The sequence below is a fragment of the Miscanthus floridulus genome, chromosome 5, assembly GCF_019320115.1.
Source record: "Miscanthus floridulus cultivar M001 chromosome 5, ASM1932011v1, whole genome shotgun sequence".
Taxonomy (NCBI): domain Eukaryota; kingdom Viridiplantae; phylum Streptophyta; class Magnoliopsida; order Poales; family Poaceae; genus Miscanthus; species Miscanthus floridulus.
This window is the reverse complement of record NC_089584.1, coordinates 121638750-121653130: the sequence shown is the minus strand read 5'-3', so window position 1 is coordinate 121653130 and position 14381 is coordinate 121638750. Positions and strand designations below refer to the sequence as shown.

General features: G+C 44.7%; 1 protein-coding gene across 1 annotated transcript; it reads right to left on the bottom strand.

Moving 5' to 3' along the window:
* Nucleotides 1-243: 243 nt before the first annotated feature.
* LOC136453333 (aspartic proteinase 36-like) lies at nucleotides 244-5008 on the bottom strand. The gene is made up of 10 exons (XM_066453902.1): nucleotides 4433-5008; nucleotides 3055-3184; nucleotides 2682-2941; nucleotides 2207-2434; nucleotides 1613-1775; nucleotides 1427-1500; nucleotides 1245-1341; nucleotides 1096-1162; nucleotides 735-806; nucleotides 244-607 (listed from the first exon to the last, which is right to left on the bottom strand). Exons 1-10 carry the CDS (start codon nucleotides 4693-4695, stop codon nucleotides 435-437), a joined length of 1527 nt encoding a protein of 508 aa, XP_066309999.1. The 5' UTR covers nucleotides 4696-5008; the 3' UTR covers nucleotides 244-434.
* Nucleotides 5009-14381: the final 9373 nt, after the last annotated feature.

The window sequence follows — 14381 nt, the reverse complement described above, 5'->3', positions numbered from 1 at the left end:
AAACAGTAGTTTGGATCTGTGAACACAGCCCCATCGTATCCGTTTTCTGCTATCTTGGCCTGACTTCACTGATCCAGTAGGATCCAGCTGCTAAGATAACAGGCATCTAGCAAGGCGGCTTTTTTCTTCATGACCTGTCGTTCCCTCTGTTTTGAGTAACAATAGCATCCAAATTTTATGGCAGATTAAATTTGATAGCACGACCAAACAGAGACGAAAGAAGAAGAAAGGGGCTCTGCAATCTGAGATAAAGGAGGCCGTACTACATGAACAATAGACCTTTCATTTTCTGTATGTACAGTAAGAATGCTCAGGTCGTGGCAACTCTTCTTCGTGCATATGACTACGCGCAGCAGGGACGACGACGTCTCTCAGCTCTGAATACACCAACGCAATAATAAAGAATCAAATCATGATGTCAGTTAGCTCGCCTGCTATCTACGTGAGCCGCTGCTGAAAATGAGCATATGCACAAGCATGGTGACGATCCCAGCTGGTATCAAGCTCTCGTATGATGCACGCCGTGCGGAGCCGTTCACGTCGAACTGCCCAGTGTTCACGTATTGGTTCTTCCCTGATGATGTGGTGACATTCACCGACATTGAACCTGCCAAGAGATAGTGTCAGTCACAAAGAAATGGGGCCAATAGTGTTAGTCACAAGGAAATGGGGGTGACAGATGACGATAATGATTAACTAAGGAACAGCCAGATTGGTTAAGAATCAGGGCTTACAATCGTAGTCCGCCCAGCCCATGCGCATGTTCGCCAAGTCATACACGAATATCTTATCCTTTAAAACAAGATCTGAGACAAGAGGGACCACATAGTTAACACCAAACAGAAAATAGTCAGGCTTCAGAGAGGCGTTACATATATAGCACCGATGAGAAAACAATGAGACTCCACAGAGGTATTATGTGCTTGGGCATTTATGCACATAAGTAGTATTTGGCTATCAGTGTAAAGCTCAAACTTATATCCTAGACCTTAATGCTTGTGCTTGATAACCATATCATGTAACAGCAGCCTGAAATCTTATAGCTAGATGCGCAATCTAAATTGGTTAACTGTGTCCAGAGTTAGACTGGCTAACCTCCGAGTATAGTTATTTCTTGGCCCTGGTTCCTTTGCCAACCAATGCACCACAATACATTGTTGTCCTGCAACCATGATTGACATGATATTATAGCACTTGAGACAGCCTCTCAAAGAAACAATTAACCCAGATATACAATGACTTACAACAGAAGCCTGCTGCAAAAGATAGTTCTCTGGCTTCACTGACATCGCAACGCCATCCATAAAATAAAGGGTTACGGTTGGAAACGATGAGTCAACACTGCCAAACGGTAAGAACATTTATAAGGAACCCAGGACCTCAAAGGACAACAGCAGTTAATTTAGTTCCCAGAAAGAAAGTAAACCTGCTGGAAGTGATAAAACATTGGCTTCCTTTGCTGACTAGAGAACGTACAGATGGAGAGACTGCAGCAGCTATCTGCAGGTATGAATACAGACAGTTAATAACCGCAACACAGATTTAGTAAGAAATGTAGACTCACTGTATATGGCCATTATAAGGAAAAGATTGTGTACCATATGAAACTCACCGCACTAACAAATGGATCATAGGCTCCATCTGCAAGGTATGCCAATGTTGTTCCTGAATCCACGATTGTTCCTTGTGTATTTGATGTTGTAAACAAGGAGGAATCAATGGACAGCTTTTGACCATTGACAGCAATGCTTTCCAGATTCAAGTTGTAATGAGGCCTATATTTCATTTCAAATATTGGCATAAGCAGTGGTTAGTATCAGGAATACATGAGCATGAGGCTCCAGAACTTCTCAATGCCAGAAATGGTTGTTCAGGAACCAACATAAAGGGCGTACCCAGTGCAGAGAGCTCCCGCTCTGTGCGGGGTCTGGGGAAGGGTGTCAGTGGCAAGCCTTACCCTCGCCTGTGCAATGCGAGGAGACCGCGACTCGAACCCGGGACCCTCTGGTCACAGGCGGTAAGACTCTACCGCTTGTTCAGGAACCAACATAACATAAACTATATTGCTAGCTGTCACAATTCATAAGCATATATTGCCATATTTAAAAATTATCACAAGTCACAGTAGAATGGCTACTGAAACATAAGATGGCATGCAGATTTGTGAAATTTTAAACCCAAAGTAATTTCAGGGGAAGAAACTTACTGTGATGGAACAAGTGGAGTATACACTAATCCTGGCTCCACAATTTCACCAAGCACAAGAATGCCACCACCATTATCTGAACCTTTCAGGCAATGAGAGAACACCTTAGGGGACACCCCAAGAGAGTTCAGTTGTGAAACTACAGACAGTTGATGCTGTCCGAACCCAAAAATTCCATCAACTGCCCTATCTGCCTTCGTCAGGTCTCCTGACTGTGAGTTGCTACATCTGCTTGGAAGAAATTAAAACATTCATGATCTGGTAAATAATTTTCTACTGAAACTCTTGGTAGAAAAAAATCAGAGTTAGGGTAAAGAGTCAATAAAATTGCAACCGAGAGACATAGCTAGACTTGAAACTGACTAATAGACTAACAGAACAAGAAAATATTTTCAACTCCAGTGGCAATTTGAGTAAAATAACATCAGGTACTTTCAATTATTTAAAATGATATAGGACTCCAAGGAAACTGTACCCGAAAACAATAGAAGCGGACGAATTGGCGGTCTGCTCATTTCCCATGACAGTTTCGAAAAACATCGTGTCAGACACATAGTACCCTGATGTGCCACTCCCATCACCATAGGTGAAAGTGTACCCGCAAGGGCTGCTTGGGGAATCTGAGGTTTGGCAGATTGCTTCCCCTGTTTGGAGGGCAGCTGTACATCTATCATCAGAGCATGTTATTCTGGATGATGTTGATGAAGAGTCAGGGCTGAAGGACTCTAGCTGGATCTGAGGAACAAAAATAATAACCATTCGATCAGAAGGAGTTCCCTGGCTAACAAGTAACAATAGGTGAAAATTTATGCATTTGTTAAAATTCAAAAATAAGAAGCTGGCCTCACATTGAGTCCACTTGATGTTGGGCAGCCAGTGCAAGGACTGCAAGTTACCCACAATATATCACTCCCAGTGTCAATCTGGACGAAGAATTCCTTTGCCGGGTTTCCTAATTTCACCCGGGTAAAATAAAGCCTGCAAATTCAAATTCAAACTTTATTACCAGACAAATAGGCAACTAGACCATGTTAAATAAAAGACAAAAGAAAAATGTATCCCTGTTATATACCAACAAGCCCAGTTGCAGAATGAAAATTGGAATGAATTGGTGAAACGATAATACTACAGTTCGCTGATCAATCACCAGCACAGCAGTATGTGTTGGGTAACAGATTGAGATGTGTATCCTAACCAAATTAAGGATAGAAAGGAATAGCATGCTTGTGTGACAATCGTGGATCGTAACATTCAATGATGACTTCAATAAGGTGTTATCTACTATTTGAACTAAAGTCAGGAATTTACTATTAGGGGAGTGGTCTAAACATATGCACATCACAAACATTGCCAAAAATACATGCAAGAAAATAAATTTACTACTCCTAAATCTTGTAAATGGAAACCAGAAAGATGCCGTGGCACCGAGCGCTAGCCGTCTATGTCACTATGATTAATGGCTACCTATACCCTGCAAACAACCCTGTTTCTACAGCTTGCTCGATTTTGCTCCACAAACTTCTTCCTACTCTGAAAGTCTGAAATTGATCGTTCAAGAAATAGGATAGAAACGTAACAGAAGGGAGAAATCCTAAGTTGCCGTTTTAGGAAATCTATTTGTTTCCCGCCGAAGGATTTGACCATAGGCAAAAGCAACGGAGGAAAAATGAAATAAAGTAAGGATTGCGTCGAACGGAGTCTTCACAACACAACGAGTCCTCTCCGTACAGGATTTCATTAACAAGTGAATCGATTAGGATTGGGTTACTCAATAAGAACTGGAATGACACGAGTAGAGCAATGAGGCACCACGCAAGATCTCATTTTTAACATAGCTGCATGATTGGGATGAAACGAACGAATCTACGGACTGAAGCGAAACTGAACTAAACTCGCAAAAAATTTCCAAAAACACAACAAGAAGAAAGATAAAAGTAACTCAACGAATTTGGTAGAATGCACGCGAAATCCACCAGCAAAAAGCCACCGAGTTAACAGCATAAACAATCGAATCAGCATCGGCCATTCATCAACCGGGAAAAGGAATGGACACAAGCAGCCTAGCCGACGAACTGCCTGCTGGCTCACCGCCCGAACCAAAAAAAAACCCGAAAAGGCTCGAATTTCCCACGCTTCCACGAATCGCAAACAGCTGACCCAATCCCAGCCGAACCTAAACCACCAGCAGACAACAGAGAGGAAAAGCGGAGGCGGCAGCTCACCCACCCGACCATGTACGGGTTGGCGGAGCCCTCGACGGGGAAGTCCACCACGCCGGCTACGGCCCCGAGCAGCCTCCTCCTCGAAACCCGGTGCCGCGCGGCGTCCCGCCGCCTGAGCTCCTCCAGGGCCACCCCCTTGTGAGGCACCGCGCGCTCCAGCCGCAGCGCCGCCGGTAACGGCGCTGCCGACTCCGCCGCGGCCGCGGCCGCAGCCGCCACGAGAAGAAGCGCCGCCACCGCGACGACGGCCACCTCCGGCGGCCTCATTGGGGGAGCCAGCCGCCGCGGGCGCCGGGCAGGAGAGGGGCCGGTCCCCGACACCAGCCAGACGCGGGGAGCAGGAGCGAGCGCGTCTTGGCGCGGCGGCTGCTCGTGTGCCCGTAGCAAAATTTGCGGAGGCTCCTTTTCGCGACGAGCCCCTCGGAAGAGACGCTAATTCCACGGCGCAGCGTATATAACACCTCCTCGAGGCCCGAATTTGTAAAGGAGTTGGGAGTTGAGAGGGGTAAGTGTGAAAGAGAGGGGAAAGGATTACGTGTGGGCTTCTGTGTACGCGCCCGGCGGCCTCTCCCTCTATTCCGCTTCGTTCCGCCACTTTTATAGTTGTGGACTCCTTTTCTTCGTCTTTGGCATGGCCGCCTCTCCCTGTTCTGGTCGCCTTTCTTTGCTGCCTTTGACCAAAGTGATGGGTTTGGTTTGTTCTCAATAATACTCCGATTTATTCAAAGAGGGCTGCTAAATGATGAAATCATGGATTGGAAAATCGATCCATCTTTTTAAGATTGAATTATTTATTTAAGATCACATTATTTATTTGGACATGATGAAATCATTGACACATTGAGCCACTCTCCAATAAAAAAACACGGAGCCACCTATGTCCAGGGCGGTGGCAATGAAAGGGTTTCGGATATATCAATGTCAGTGAGGATTCTTTTTCTCTTTTTTTTTTCTTTAGCCAGCATTTTCATGGAGCCCGTGATAGTTGCCAAATGTAGCATCTAATAATAAAACAAACAGTTGATGCTAGGCTAACCTAGGAGTCCAGCATTATCCCAACAGAAATAAAGAATTATAAACATGAACATCCTTTGTTGATTGTCATTTGGAATCCACTTATGAAGTCTAGAGTAAAATGCTCTAGAACATTATTTTTTCTCCATCGATGTTGACTTCTAGAGTTTCCGACAACATATTGAACTATCGTGATCTCATAAAATAGAAAGCGCGTAGAAAATTTGAGTGAGGGTTTTCTTTTCTTATAACTGCATATTGATAGTGACACCCCCCTTGGATTGAAAAGGAAAGAAACAATAATGCACTACTATCAAGTATCAACTGATCAACACTACGACAACAGAAAATTTTAGTTTCTACGACCACAGTATATGCTAACCTGTCAAAGGACTTTGAGCCAATCATCCCTCGAGAACCTTTTTTTTTTGAGACGTCACCGGAGGGGTGAGAGCTCCACCTGAATGAATTCCATTGATTCCGGCAAGCTGGTAGATGAAAGGTGCCAAGGCACCTAAGTGGTCCGAGGACCAAGTGTCAAAGTGTTACATATAGGAGGAAGAAGAGACTAGTGAATTACAAACATTTGACACCAAATATCAACTATGTAGCGATCTTCAGGTCCTAGACGAGAACCCCAAGAGCCGGCAAGATTCCTTGTAGGAGGCGAGGAGGCGACATAGAGATTTTTTTTTTAATTTTAATATTTTTTGAAAACTAATTTTAAATTTAACACGGTCGGTTTTTTTAAAAAAAAAACTAACACTTTTGGTCGCGCCTATTGCCCTGGCGCAGCCAAATGTCTGTGCCGCGCCACGCATGGTGGCGCGGCAGAGGGCTGACGTGGCGGCGACTAGAATCGCTGACCGCAGACAGGGCAGGGCCTGCCGCGCCACCGATCTTGGCGCGCCACTGCCGTGCCCTGATCCGTGGCGCGGCAGAGCCGAATAAATATTGCGAGCGAGCCCCCGCCCGCCGCCAGCCGCACGCGCCCCGTCGCCGCGCCATGAACGTCGGCGCGTCAAGGCCGCCCGCTCCTAAGGTACCTCCCTCTCGATTTTATGTTATTTTGATTATTATTATTTTAGGATAATTAGTGATTTAGGATAATTAGTAATATAGGATAGTTAGGGTTTTATGATTGTTATTGATTTATGATAGTTAGTGATTTAGGATAGTTAGGTTAGTGAATTTGTTTGTGATTTACGTAGGTGGTTTTTAGGTTCGAGGTTAGGATTTCGGGTTTAGGGATTGATTAGGTATTTATTATTTAGTTTATAGTTAGTTATTTGGTTAGGGATTTTGGGTATAGATACTAGTTTATAAATGTCGGTACTTACTAGTGCGTGATACGTCGATTTTGATGACTTCATAAAGTTTTATCAAATGATTATATTCTTAGTGAAGTTGTTTATGTTACTAGTGCGTGATATGTCTGTTAATTTTACTTTGAATATATACATGTGCTTTCATATTGCATAACAAGTAGTTCAATTTTTATAATGCTACATAATGTTAATTTGAATTTTGTTAATTTGAATACTCTAACGCTTTGTTTATTAATTTGTAACAGGATAACTCCTCCCACACAGCACCCGTTGTACCACATTCTTGAGGTGGAGTACGACGACCAGCATCGAGCATACATCTTGAGTGACAACGACGCAGAGGTGGCCTTGCCTACTTTGAGGTCCCGCACGCACACCAGGACGCACCAGTGGGACGAGCGTTATGCGCCGTGCATACGGTGTGCCGGCTTCCTCGAGCTTGTCCATGTTGTCAACCACGGTCTTTCGCCCCTTGACCCAGCACTACTTACTGCAGCTGTAGACAGGTGCGAGTGTATTCTTTGTACGTAAACTTTCTTATAGCAAATTTGAGGCAACTAACAGTCGTTCTATTCTTATAATAGGTGGAGGCCTGAGACCCACATGTTCCACCTATCTTGTGACGAGATGACCTTGACCATGTAGGACGTGAAAGCTATTTTTGGCCTTCGGTTGGGGGGGCTTCCAGTGATAGGGATAGTTGACAACGATCACTGGAGGGAGCTAGTGACTTAGTTTACTGGCTTTCTTCCACCAGACGACGAGGCTTCCAAGAAAAATAAGTGAGAAATTAAAGCCTATTTAATACTTGTATTGCTTTCCTGCAGCTATCGGGTCTCACATTTTTTGGTAAATTTTAGGAAAACTTTTGGTGTTTCGTCGTCGTGGATCACGGAGCGTTTTGATTACTTGGACCCATAGGCTGAGGAGGCTCAGATCGACAGGTTCACTCGAGTGTGGCTATGGCACTTTCTTGGTGCTTTCCTCTTCCTAGACGCCTTGGGCAACACCATCAGCTGGATCTTCCTTGACATACTACGCCAACCGTGGAAGAATATAGCGGTGTATAGCTGGGGCAGCGCAGTCCTGACATGGACGTATCGACAGCTATGCGTTGCCTGCCGTCGTAACTCAGGGTATGCGAACCTTGGAGGTTGCTCATACATACTCTAGATTTGGTGTTGGGAACGATGACCCGTTGGAAGGCCACTTAGTATTGATTTACCGGTAAGTACTTCGGTTCATTATATTCTTCGATATAGTTACATATGATGAGTTTATTAATGGCTAATTCATTATCATGTTCAATGCAGCAATGGAACGGGCAGGATACACTCCTTACAGCTCTGTTTATCTAGACGAAATCAGAGTTAGTTAGAGGGAATGCGAGGCGCAAGTACAGGGAGTACACGGACGATCTCGATGTCCTAACACAGCACCAGGTTACACTCTCTTTACTATCATACATGTGTCTTATTCGATCTACACTATATCACAACCTAACCCAATTACGAAATTTTAGGTGCATTGGTGTTCTTGAGATGCTCCGGCGCTCCAGTACTATCTCAGTCCTATCACTAGGGACGAGTCAGACGAGTATTGCTGCGACGTCCCTCTTATTTTCTTCCATGTGGTCGAGATTCACTTCTCCATCAGGGTCTGCAGACAGTTTGGAAGAATGACACGCTGCCCACCACCGCTTTACTCCACCAACCAAGGATTGCACAGGTGTGTTATCGATTAATAACAAAGCTACAATTCAAAGGTGTGTGTGGTACAACTAACATCGTTTTGTTGCAGGTATGACCGCAGGAAGAGGTACAAGACCAAGGATTGACGCGTGACACACAACGCGCACATCCATTTGTGGCAGAAACAGAGTACGACAGCCAGTCCATGCGAGTCCTCCACATGACCAGCACATCTTCGACGAGTACCTGCGGTGGCTTCACAGGTCTATGAGGGCACATATCAAGCCCCCGTACACTGAGGAGGTGATTGACGAGGACTCAGAGGAAGATGTCATCGAAGATGTGTACGACGTTACCATTAGGGAGGACACACAGCTACAGAGAGCCCCGCTTCAAAGATACGTGGTAAGATACTTGAATGGTACAATTTGTTATCCTTTTGATATTAAGTATGTGTATTAAAACTATTCGACCGCGTTTTCTGTACCCAGGCGACACAATTGTCAAGGATGTCCAACGAAGCAGCTTTTTGGCTTCACGAGTCTAGAGGGCAGGGGCCAAGCGTTCTCGCGGCTTTTGTGGAGGTAAACATAAACTTGTCCGTTTCGAAAATATTTCTTTAGTGTATATGCGTTTAGAAAATGCACTAACTTTAACGTCTATTTATGCAGAAGGTGAAGAAGAGCTGCAGGAAGCTAGCTCAGAAGCTGAGCTGCATGGACACTCCTTATGAGGAACCGCTACTCCCGGCCTCTTTGAGGACACCGGCCGACTCTTCTCAGCCGATGACAGGTGCCACTTCCGTGGTGCGTACACCACCACATCATAGCGCTGGGAAGGACCCTGCAACCGAGGACGACGATGACGACGATGACGACCCCTGGGCTTCCGTAAACAACACGACTAGTGGGATGATTGGCCGCAGGACGAGATCGGCATGTCTCAGCTAGGTGGTGCCCCGCTTGGTACCCAAGGAGCCTCACAGGTACTAACAAAGGTAGTTTCTTTAAATACGTATGCTCCATGAACTAACAATCATAAAGAATTATAAGTAATCGTGCATATCATATACTTGCAGGGTACGAGCCGTACGCACCGTCGACGCGACCATACCGACGTTGGCTACACTCCCAATGTGTTGCCAACAAATCTGAAGAGACAGAGGTGTCCGAGGGATCCTTACACTCCTGGGTCTTAGTTTGTTAGGTCAAACAAATATTGGCGTCCGAAAGTTGCGGGGTTATTTGGTTATGTTATGTCAAACTTATGTCAAACCAATAAAAATGTTACGTGGTCAACTTGCGCACGGACTTCATTTATTTGCTTCATATTCGTTTCTATGCGTCGTGGCAGCACTGCCGACGAGATTAAGTAGCAACTAGTTCGGGAACCGGCAGTCCCGCCGTATCTCGACGTCAGTGGCCGACGTCTTGCGCGAGGGGTCGAGGAAGCCGAGTCCATGGTCGCGTCGCCGCCGATCCTACAATATGGGGCCAAAAAGCCCAAGAAATAAATTCCCTTAAAAATATTCGTTTCAATCCGATCTAATTTTTCGTCAAGCACTACTTAGAATAACTCCCACTATCGGCGCAATGCGTTCCGATTAAACTGTCCAGGTAGCGCCGGGCGGGCGCGGCGGTCAGGCGGGCTTGCTGCTCAGGCAGGCGGGACTGGCCGCGGAGTTTTATTCGGCTCTGCCGCGCCACAGATCAAGGCGCGGCACTGCCGCGCCAAGCTCGGTGGTGCGGCAGAGTCCTGCCACATCACCGGTTAGCGATTCCGGTAGCCGCCACGTCAGCCCTCTGCCGCGCCACCATGAATGGCGCGGCACAGGCATTTGGCCACGCCAGGACAATAAGCGCGGCCAAAAGTGTTAGTTTTTTTTTAAAAAAACCAACCATGTTAGATTTAAAATTAGTTTTTAAAAAGTGCTAAAATTAAAAAAAAAATCGACGCAGACAGGGTTGAAGTTGTCGAAAGACGACGTCATGCTCATGCCTGTGGTTCCAGATGTGCCAGAAGAGAGGAGAAGCATCGTGGAGAAGTGCTTGACGGCAACACCTTTCGGTCTGGGCATGTCCCAGAGATGATGGACTCCTGGAAGTGGACGGCCTTCCCAACCCAAATGGTTCCAGAATGATTTGGCCACCGTGCAATGGAAGATGAGGTGGTTACAGGTCTCAGCTAACAAGCTAGCGTGAAAAGCACCTTGAATTTGAATTGTTCTTTAGCGTAGAAATTAGGGAGAGCCGGAGAGGAAAAGAAGTTTAACTAGCTCGGTTAGTCGAGTGTGTGGATGTATGCCCAGACCATCTAGATTTACAACAAACGTGCACAACTGGGGGAGAAACTTCTGAAATTCAGAAACTCTAGAAAGAAACCTTGCTGTCAGGAAAAAAAATGACTTGAGCATCTTTCCGGGCATGTTCGTGTACCCATTGATCAAAATTCAGAAACTCTAGAAAGAAACCCTTGCTGTGAGAAAAATGACTTGAGCATCTTTCCTTCTTCCTCTCCCCTGACGGGCCAGGTAGAAGAAGAAATCTTCTTCCAGGTAGGTGGCTTGGCATGGCATGCCTGCCTGTGCCGTTGCTAGGAAGTTGCTGCCCTGGCCTGGACGCAAGTGGTTGGTTGGTTTGGTTCAGCCGTTGAGGCAATCAGGCTGAAACACTGGAACAACGCGGCAAGTTATTATTCCAGTCATGCATTGTGCATTATTTGCTGTTTGCAAGGCGTGTCCTCGTCAGCCTCTGCCACACGCATTCTTCTGGTCCTGCCCAAACTGTATTGCTTGCAGCCTTGCACCAAAGGGTGATTGAGAACCGACATTGATACAGAGCCACTGCGCTGCCTCTTTTGAACATGGAAATTTCGCATCAGCTCCGCGACAACTTAGAAGAAACTACTATTAATTATATATAAAGAAATATGGTTTCACCTGAAATCTTGGCAACCCAGGTGTTTAGCTGTTTGGCATTAGCACAACGGATTAGCAGTGTACTGTTAAAAAAATCTATTCTGAGCCTGTGTTCAGTTCCAAAAATAGTTCAAAAAAGTGCTACAGACTACAGTACCTGTCACATCAAATCTTGCGATACGTGCATGGAGCATTAAATATAGACGAAAAAAACTAATTGCACAGTTTGGTTGGAAATCGCGAGACGAACGTTTTGAGCCTGATTAGTCCATGATTGAACACTATTTATCAAATAAAAGCGAAAGTCCCTCCAAACACAACCTGAAATGAAAAAGATGCGAAATGGTTCCTCCAAAGCTTCCAGTTTCTTGTGTCCCGTGCCGTACTAACTGCAGCAAAGAACAAATGAAAGCCATGGCGCAAGCTGAAGTGCACTCCTGCTGCTGCAATAGATTGGGCACATGCGTAGGTCAAGCAATCAAATGTGCTACACGGAATCTATGGATCTAGCGTGTGCTTCTTTGTTTCCCAACCCACCCAAGTTGCCAGAATTGGTGATCTGATGTGCCATCCTCTTATTTGAACAATGGTGTACGTACCCCTTAAAAGCTGCCTTTGGTGCATTTGTTTAGCGTTGAGTTGGTTAGGGTTGATAAAGAGTCGACAAAAAGATTCAGTAATCTTTATTAGCACAAAGTGTTTGTTTATTGTGTAGTACAGCGTGCCACATTCCCTTCAAGGATTCTCTTTACAGTATTATACTTCTGTGATGATGGTTCCTAAACAAAAAAAAAAAAAATCTATGATGGCGATGGTTCATAAAAAAAAATACTTTCATGATGATGATGATTATTTTGATACAGCTTCAGAGAGAGAGAGAGAGAGAGAGAGAAATAATTGACTTAAAATTCTGCAACTAATGTGCATCCAAACAATGTACTATAGACATGATAATATACTCTAGTGTGCCGAATGATTTTGAGTTCTGACGCTTTCAGGATTCTTGGTGAAAATAATGAGAATCCTGCCAGACGTTTTGGTTATTTTGATTCTTTTTTCCTCGATCACGCAAAATGTTTACGCGTCTTTGTATTAAGGTAAAAAAAATGTTTAATACAACACGCCTTAGCGGCGTCCTTGGTGGTCAGAAGAGTAGTACATGGGCTCGGACCATTTGATTGTTTATTTAGAAATTTGTACTAGCACAAGAATCGAGAATCAAAAATCAAAAAAATCCTGACGGTATGATGATTATAATCGAATTGATTATAAACGAAAACAAACTGAGCCTAGATCTGTCTACCAGAATGTCGCCACAGCCAGTTGAGAGTTTGAGACTAGTTCAACAATCAGTAGGATTGTAGGAATTGATATTGTACCAAACAACAGAGCATCCGGTTGTTACTATCGTGAGAAGACTAACTGGTGAGAACTGAAGAAAGTCAACTCGAGATTAGGAAGACAGATCATTGCTCAACAGTTGTTATATGTAGTCAAAGGAAGACCAGTTGTGGCCAGCAATGTTGCTGTGCTTGCTCTAGGCACAGTTGTTGATCTCCATAGATACAGCATTTTGCTAAAAATAAATTAACTTCCGCCATGTAAGCATCAAATGTTCTTACTCACTCGGATCATACAAACTTCTTCCTTGTAAAACATTTTTCCGTGTATTATTAAGCTTTCGCCTTCCGGTTTCTTCGCCTTTATTTTGTTTCCATTTTCCTGTCAAGAGGAAGTGGTCTACTAAGCTGTATTGCACACAAAACATATTATTTTCCCTCTTTTGGCCACTTAATGATACTTTTTTATTATTTGGTCTCTGCCTTTAATGGGTTTATCCAGTAGCATTAGCATGTAATTGAAGAACTCATGAAGCAACTCGCAAGAAACTGAAGTAGCTAGAAGGAATTAAGAAATATTTACTCTAGAAGAACGATGCTCGAAACTGAGTGTCAAACCTCCTTGCTAATAAGCTAATTATACATAGCCTTAAAATCAAATCTAATGCATCGACTTTGTTCCCTTAGAAGGTTAGCCGGGAATGATTTCTAGGGAACCGAACGAGACCCAAACTGTTTAACATAAAAGATGCAATCCCTCCTCGCTGTTACGCTAACTGCTTCTAGTTATGCTGAAACTAAGAGCCTGTTTGGCCGGACTCTGAGCGGTTCCGGCTCCTCTGACTCCTCATCTGTTCATCTCCTGTAGCGACACTGTTCACCGGAGCCATTTTTCTCTCACATCCTTTCCTCTCTCACTGACAGCGCCGAAGCCGAAGAAACTCGTTTTTTTGGCTCCTCCGGCTCCAGCTCCTGCGTGCTACAGCGTGGGAGCCAGATCCGGCGAGAGCTCGGCCAAACGCGCCCTAAACAATTAGCTTTGGCGCTAAGCAACCTCAGGGGGGACACAGGTTTTGGAAAGGGAAAGATCCCGGAAAAGGGAGAACCAGAAAATAAGACCTGGTCGGGGACGTAGACATGTCACACTGGCTGACTTTACCACGGCGGCCACACCAGCACAGCCCATGGATGCATTATTATCAAAGTGTGTCCGTGGCCAATCCACCCAACGACAGAAGTCTCTCTCTCTACCCCACTGGCCGAAACAAAACATAGAAATTGCAATCACGGCGCTAGTACTGCTTTTGTACGGCAAATTTCAAAGGTGTGTTTGGCATTTCGAGGAGAGACCGGCACGGATATGTTACTGTTCTGTTCAGGTGGTTTAGAAGTCGAATTTTTTCGGTTAACGAACAGTATTTTTCTCTCATAATAAATTAGTCAATTGTATTTTCAGTCATGGCTTATCAGCCAAGTAAACAGGATAGTATGTGCACATGTTGGGTGGATGAAGAAGAAGATGACAAAAACAACACTATTAATTTATGGACCAAACAAAGTAATTTGAATCTCGTCACCTCCGTTCTAATAAGGTCCTGTTTGCATCCACTCAAGTTTAGCTAGCACCTCTGTTTACTTGAACTTATCAGTCCGGCTTATTAGC

Coding starts and splice junctions, on each gene's coding strand:
- LOC136453333 (XM_066453902.1), bottom strand. CDS start 4,695: ATGAGGCCGCCGGAGGTGGCCGTCGTCGCGGTGGCGGCGCTTCTTCTC. Junction 1,776..2,206: donor ACTCCACTTGTTCCATCACA/GTAAGTTTCTTC, acceptor AATGAAATATAG/GCCTCATTACAACTTGAATC. Junction 1,342..1,426: donor TGTTTTATCACTTCCAGCAG/GTTTACTTTCTT, acceptor ACCGTTTGGCAG/TGTTGACTCATCGTTTCCAA.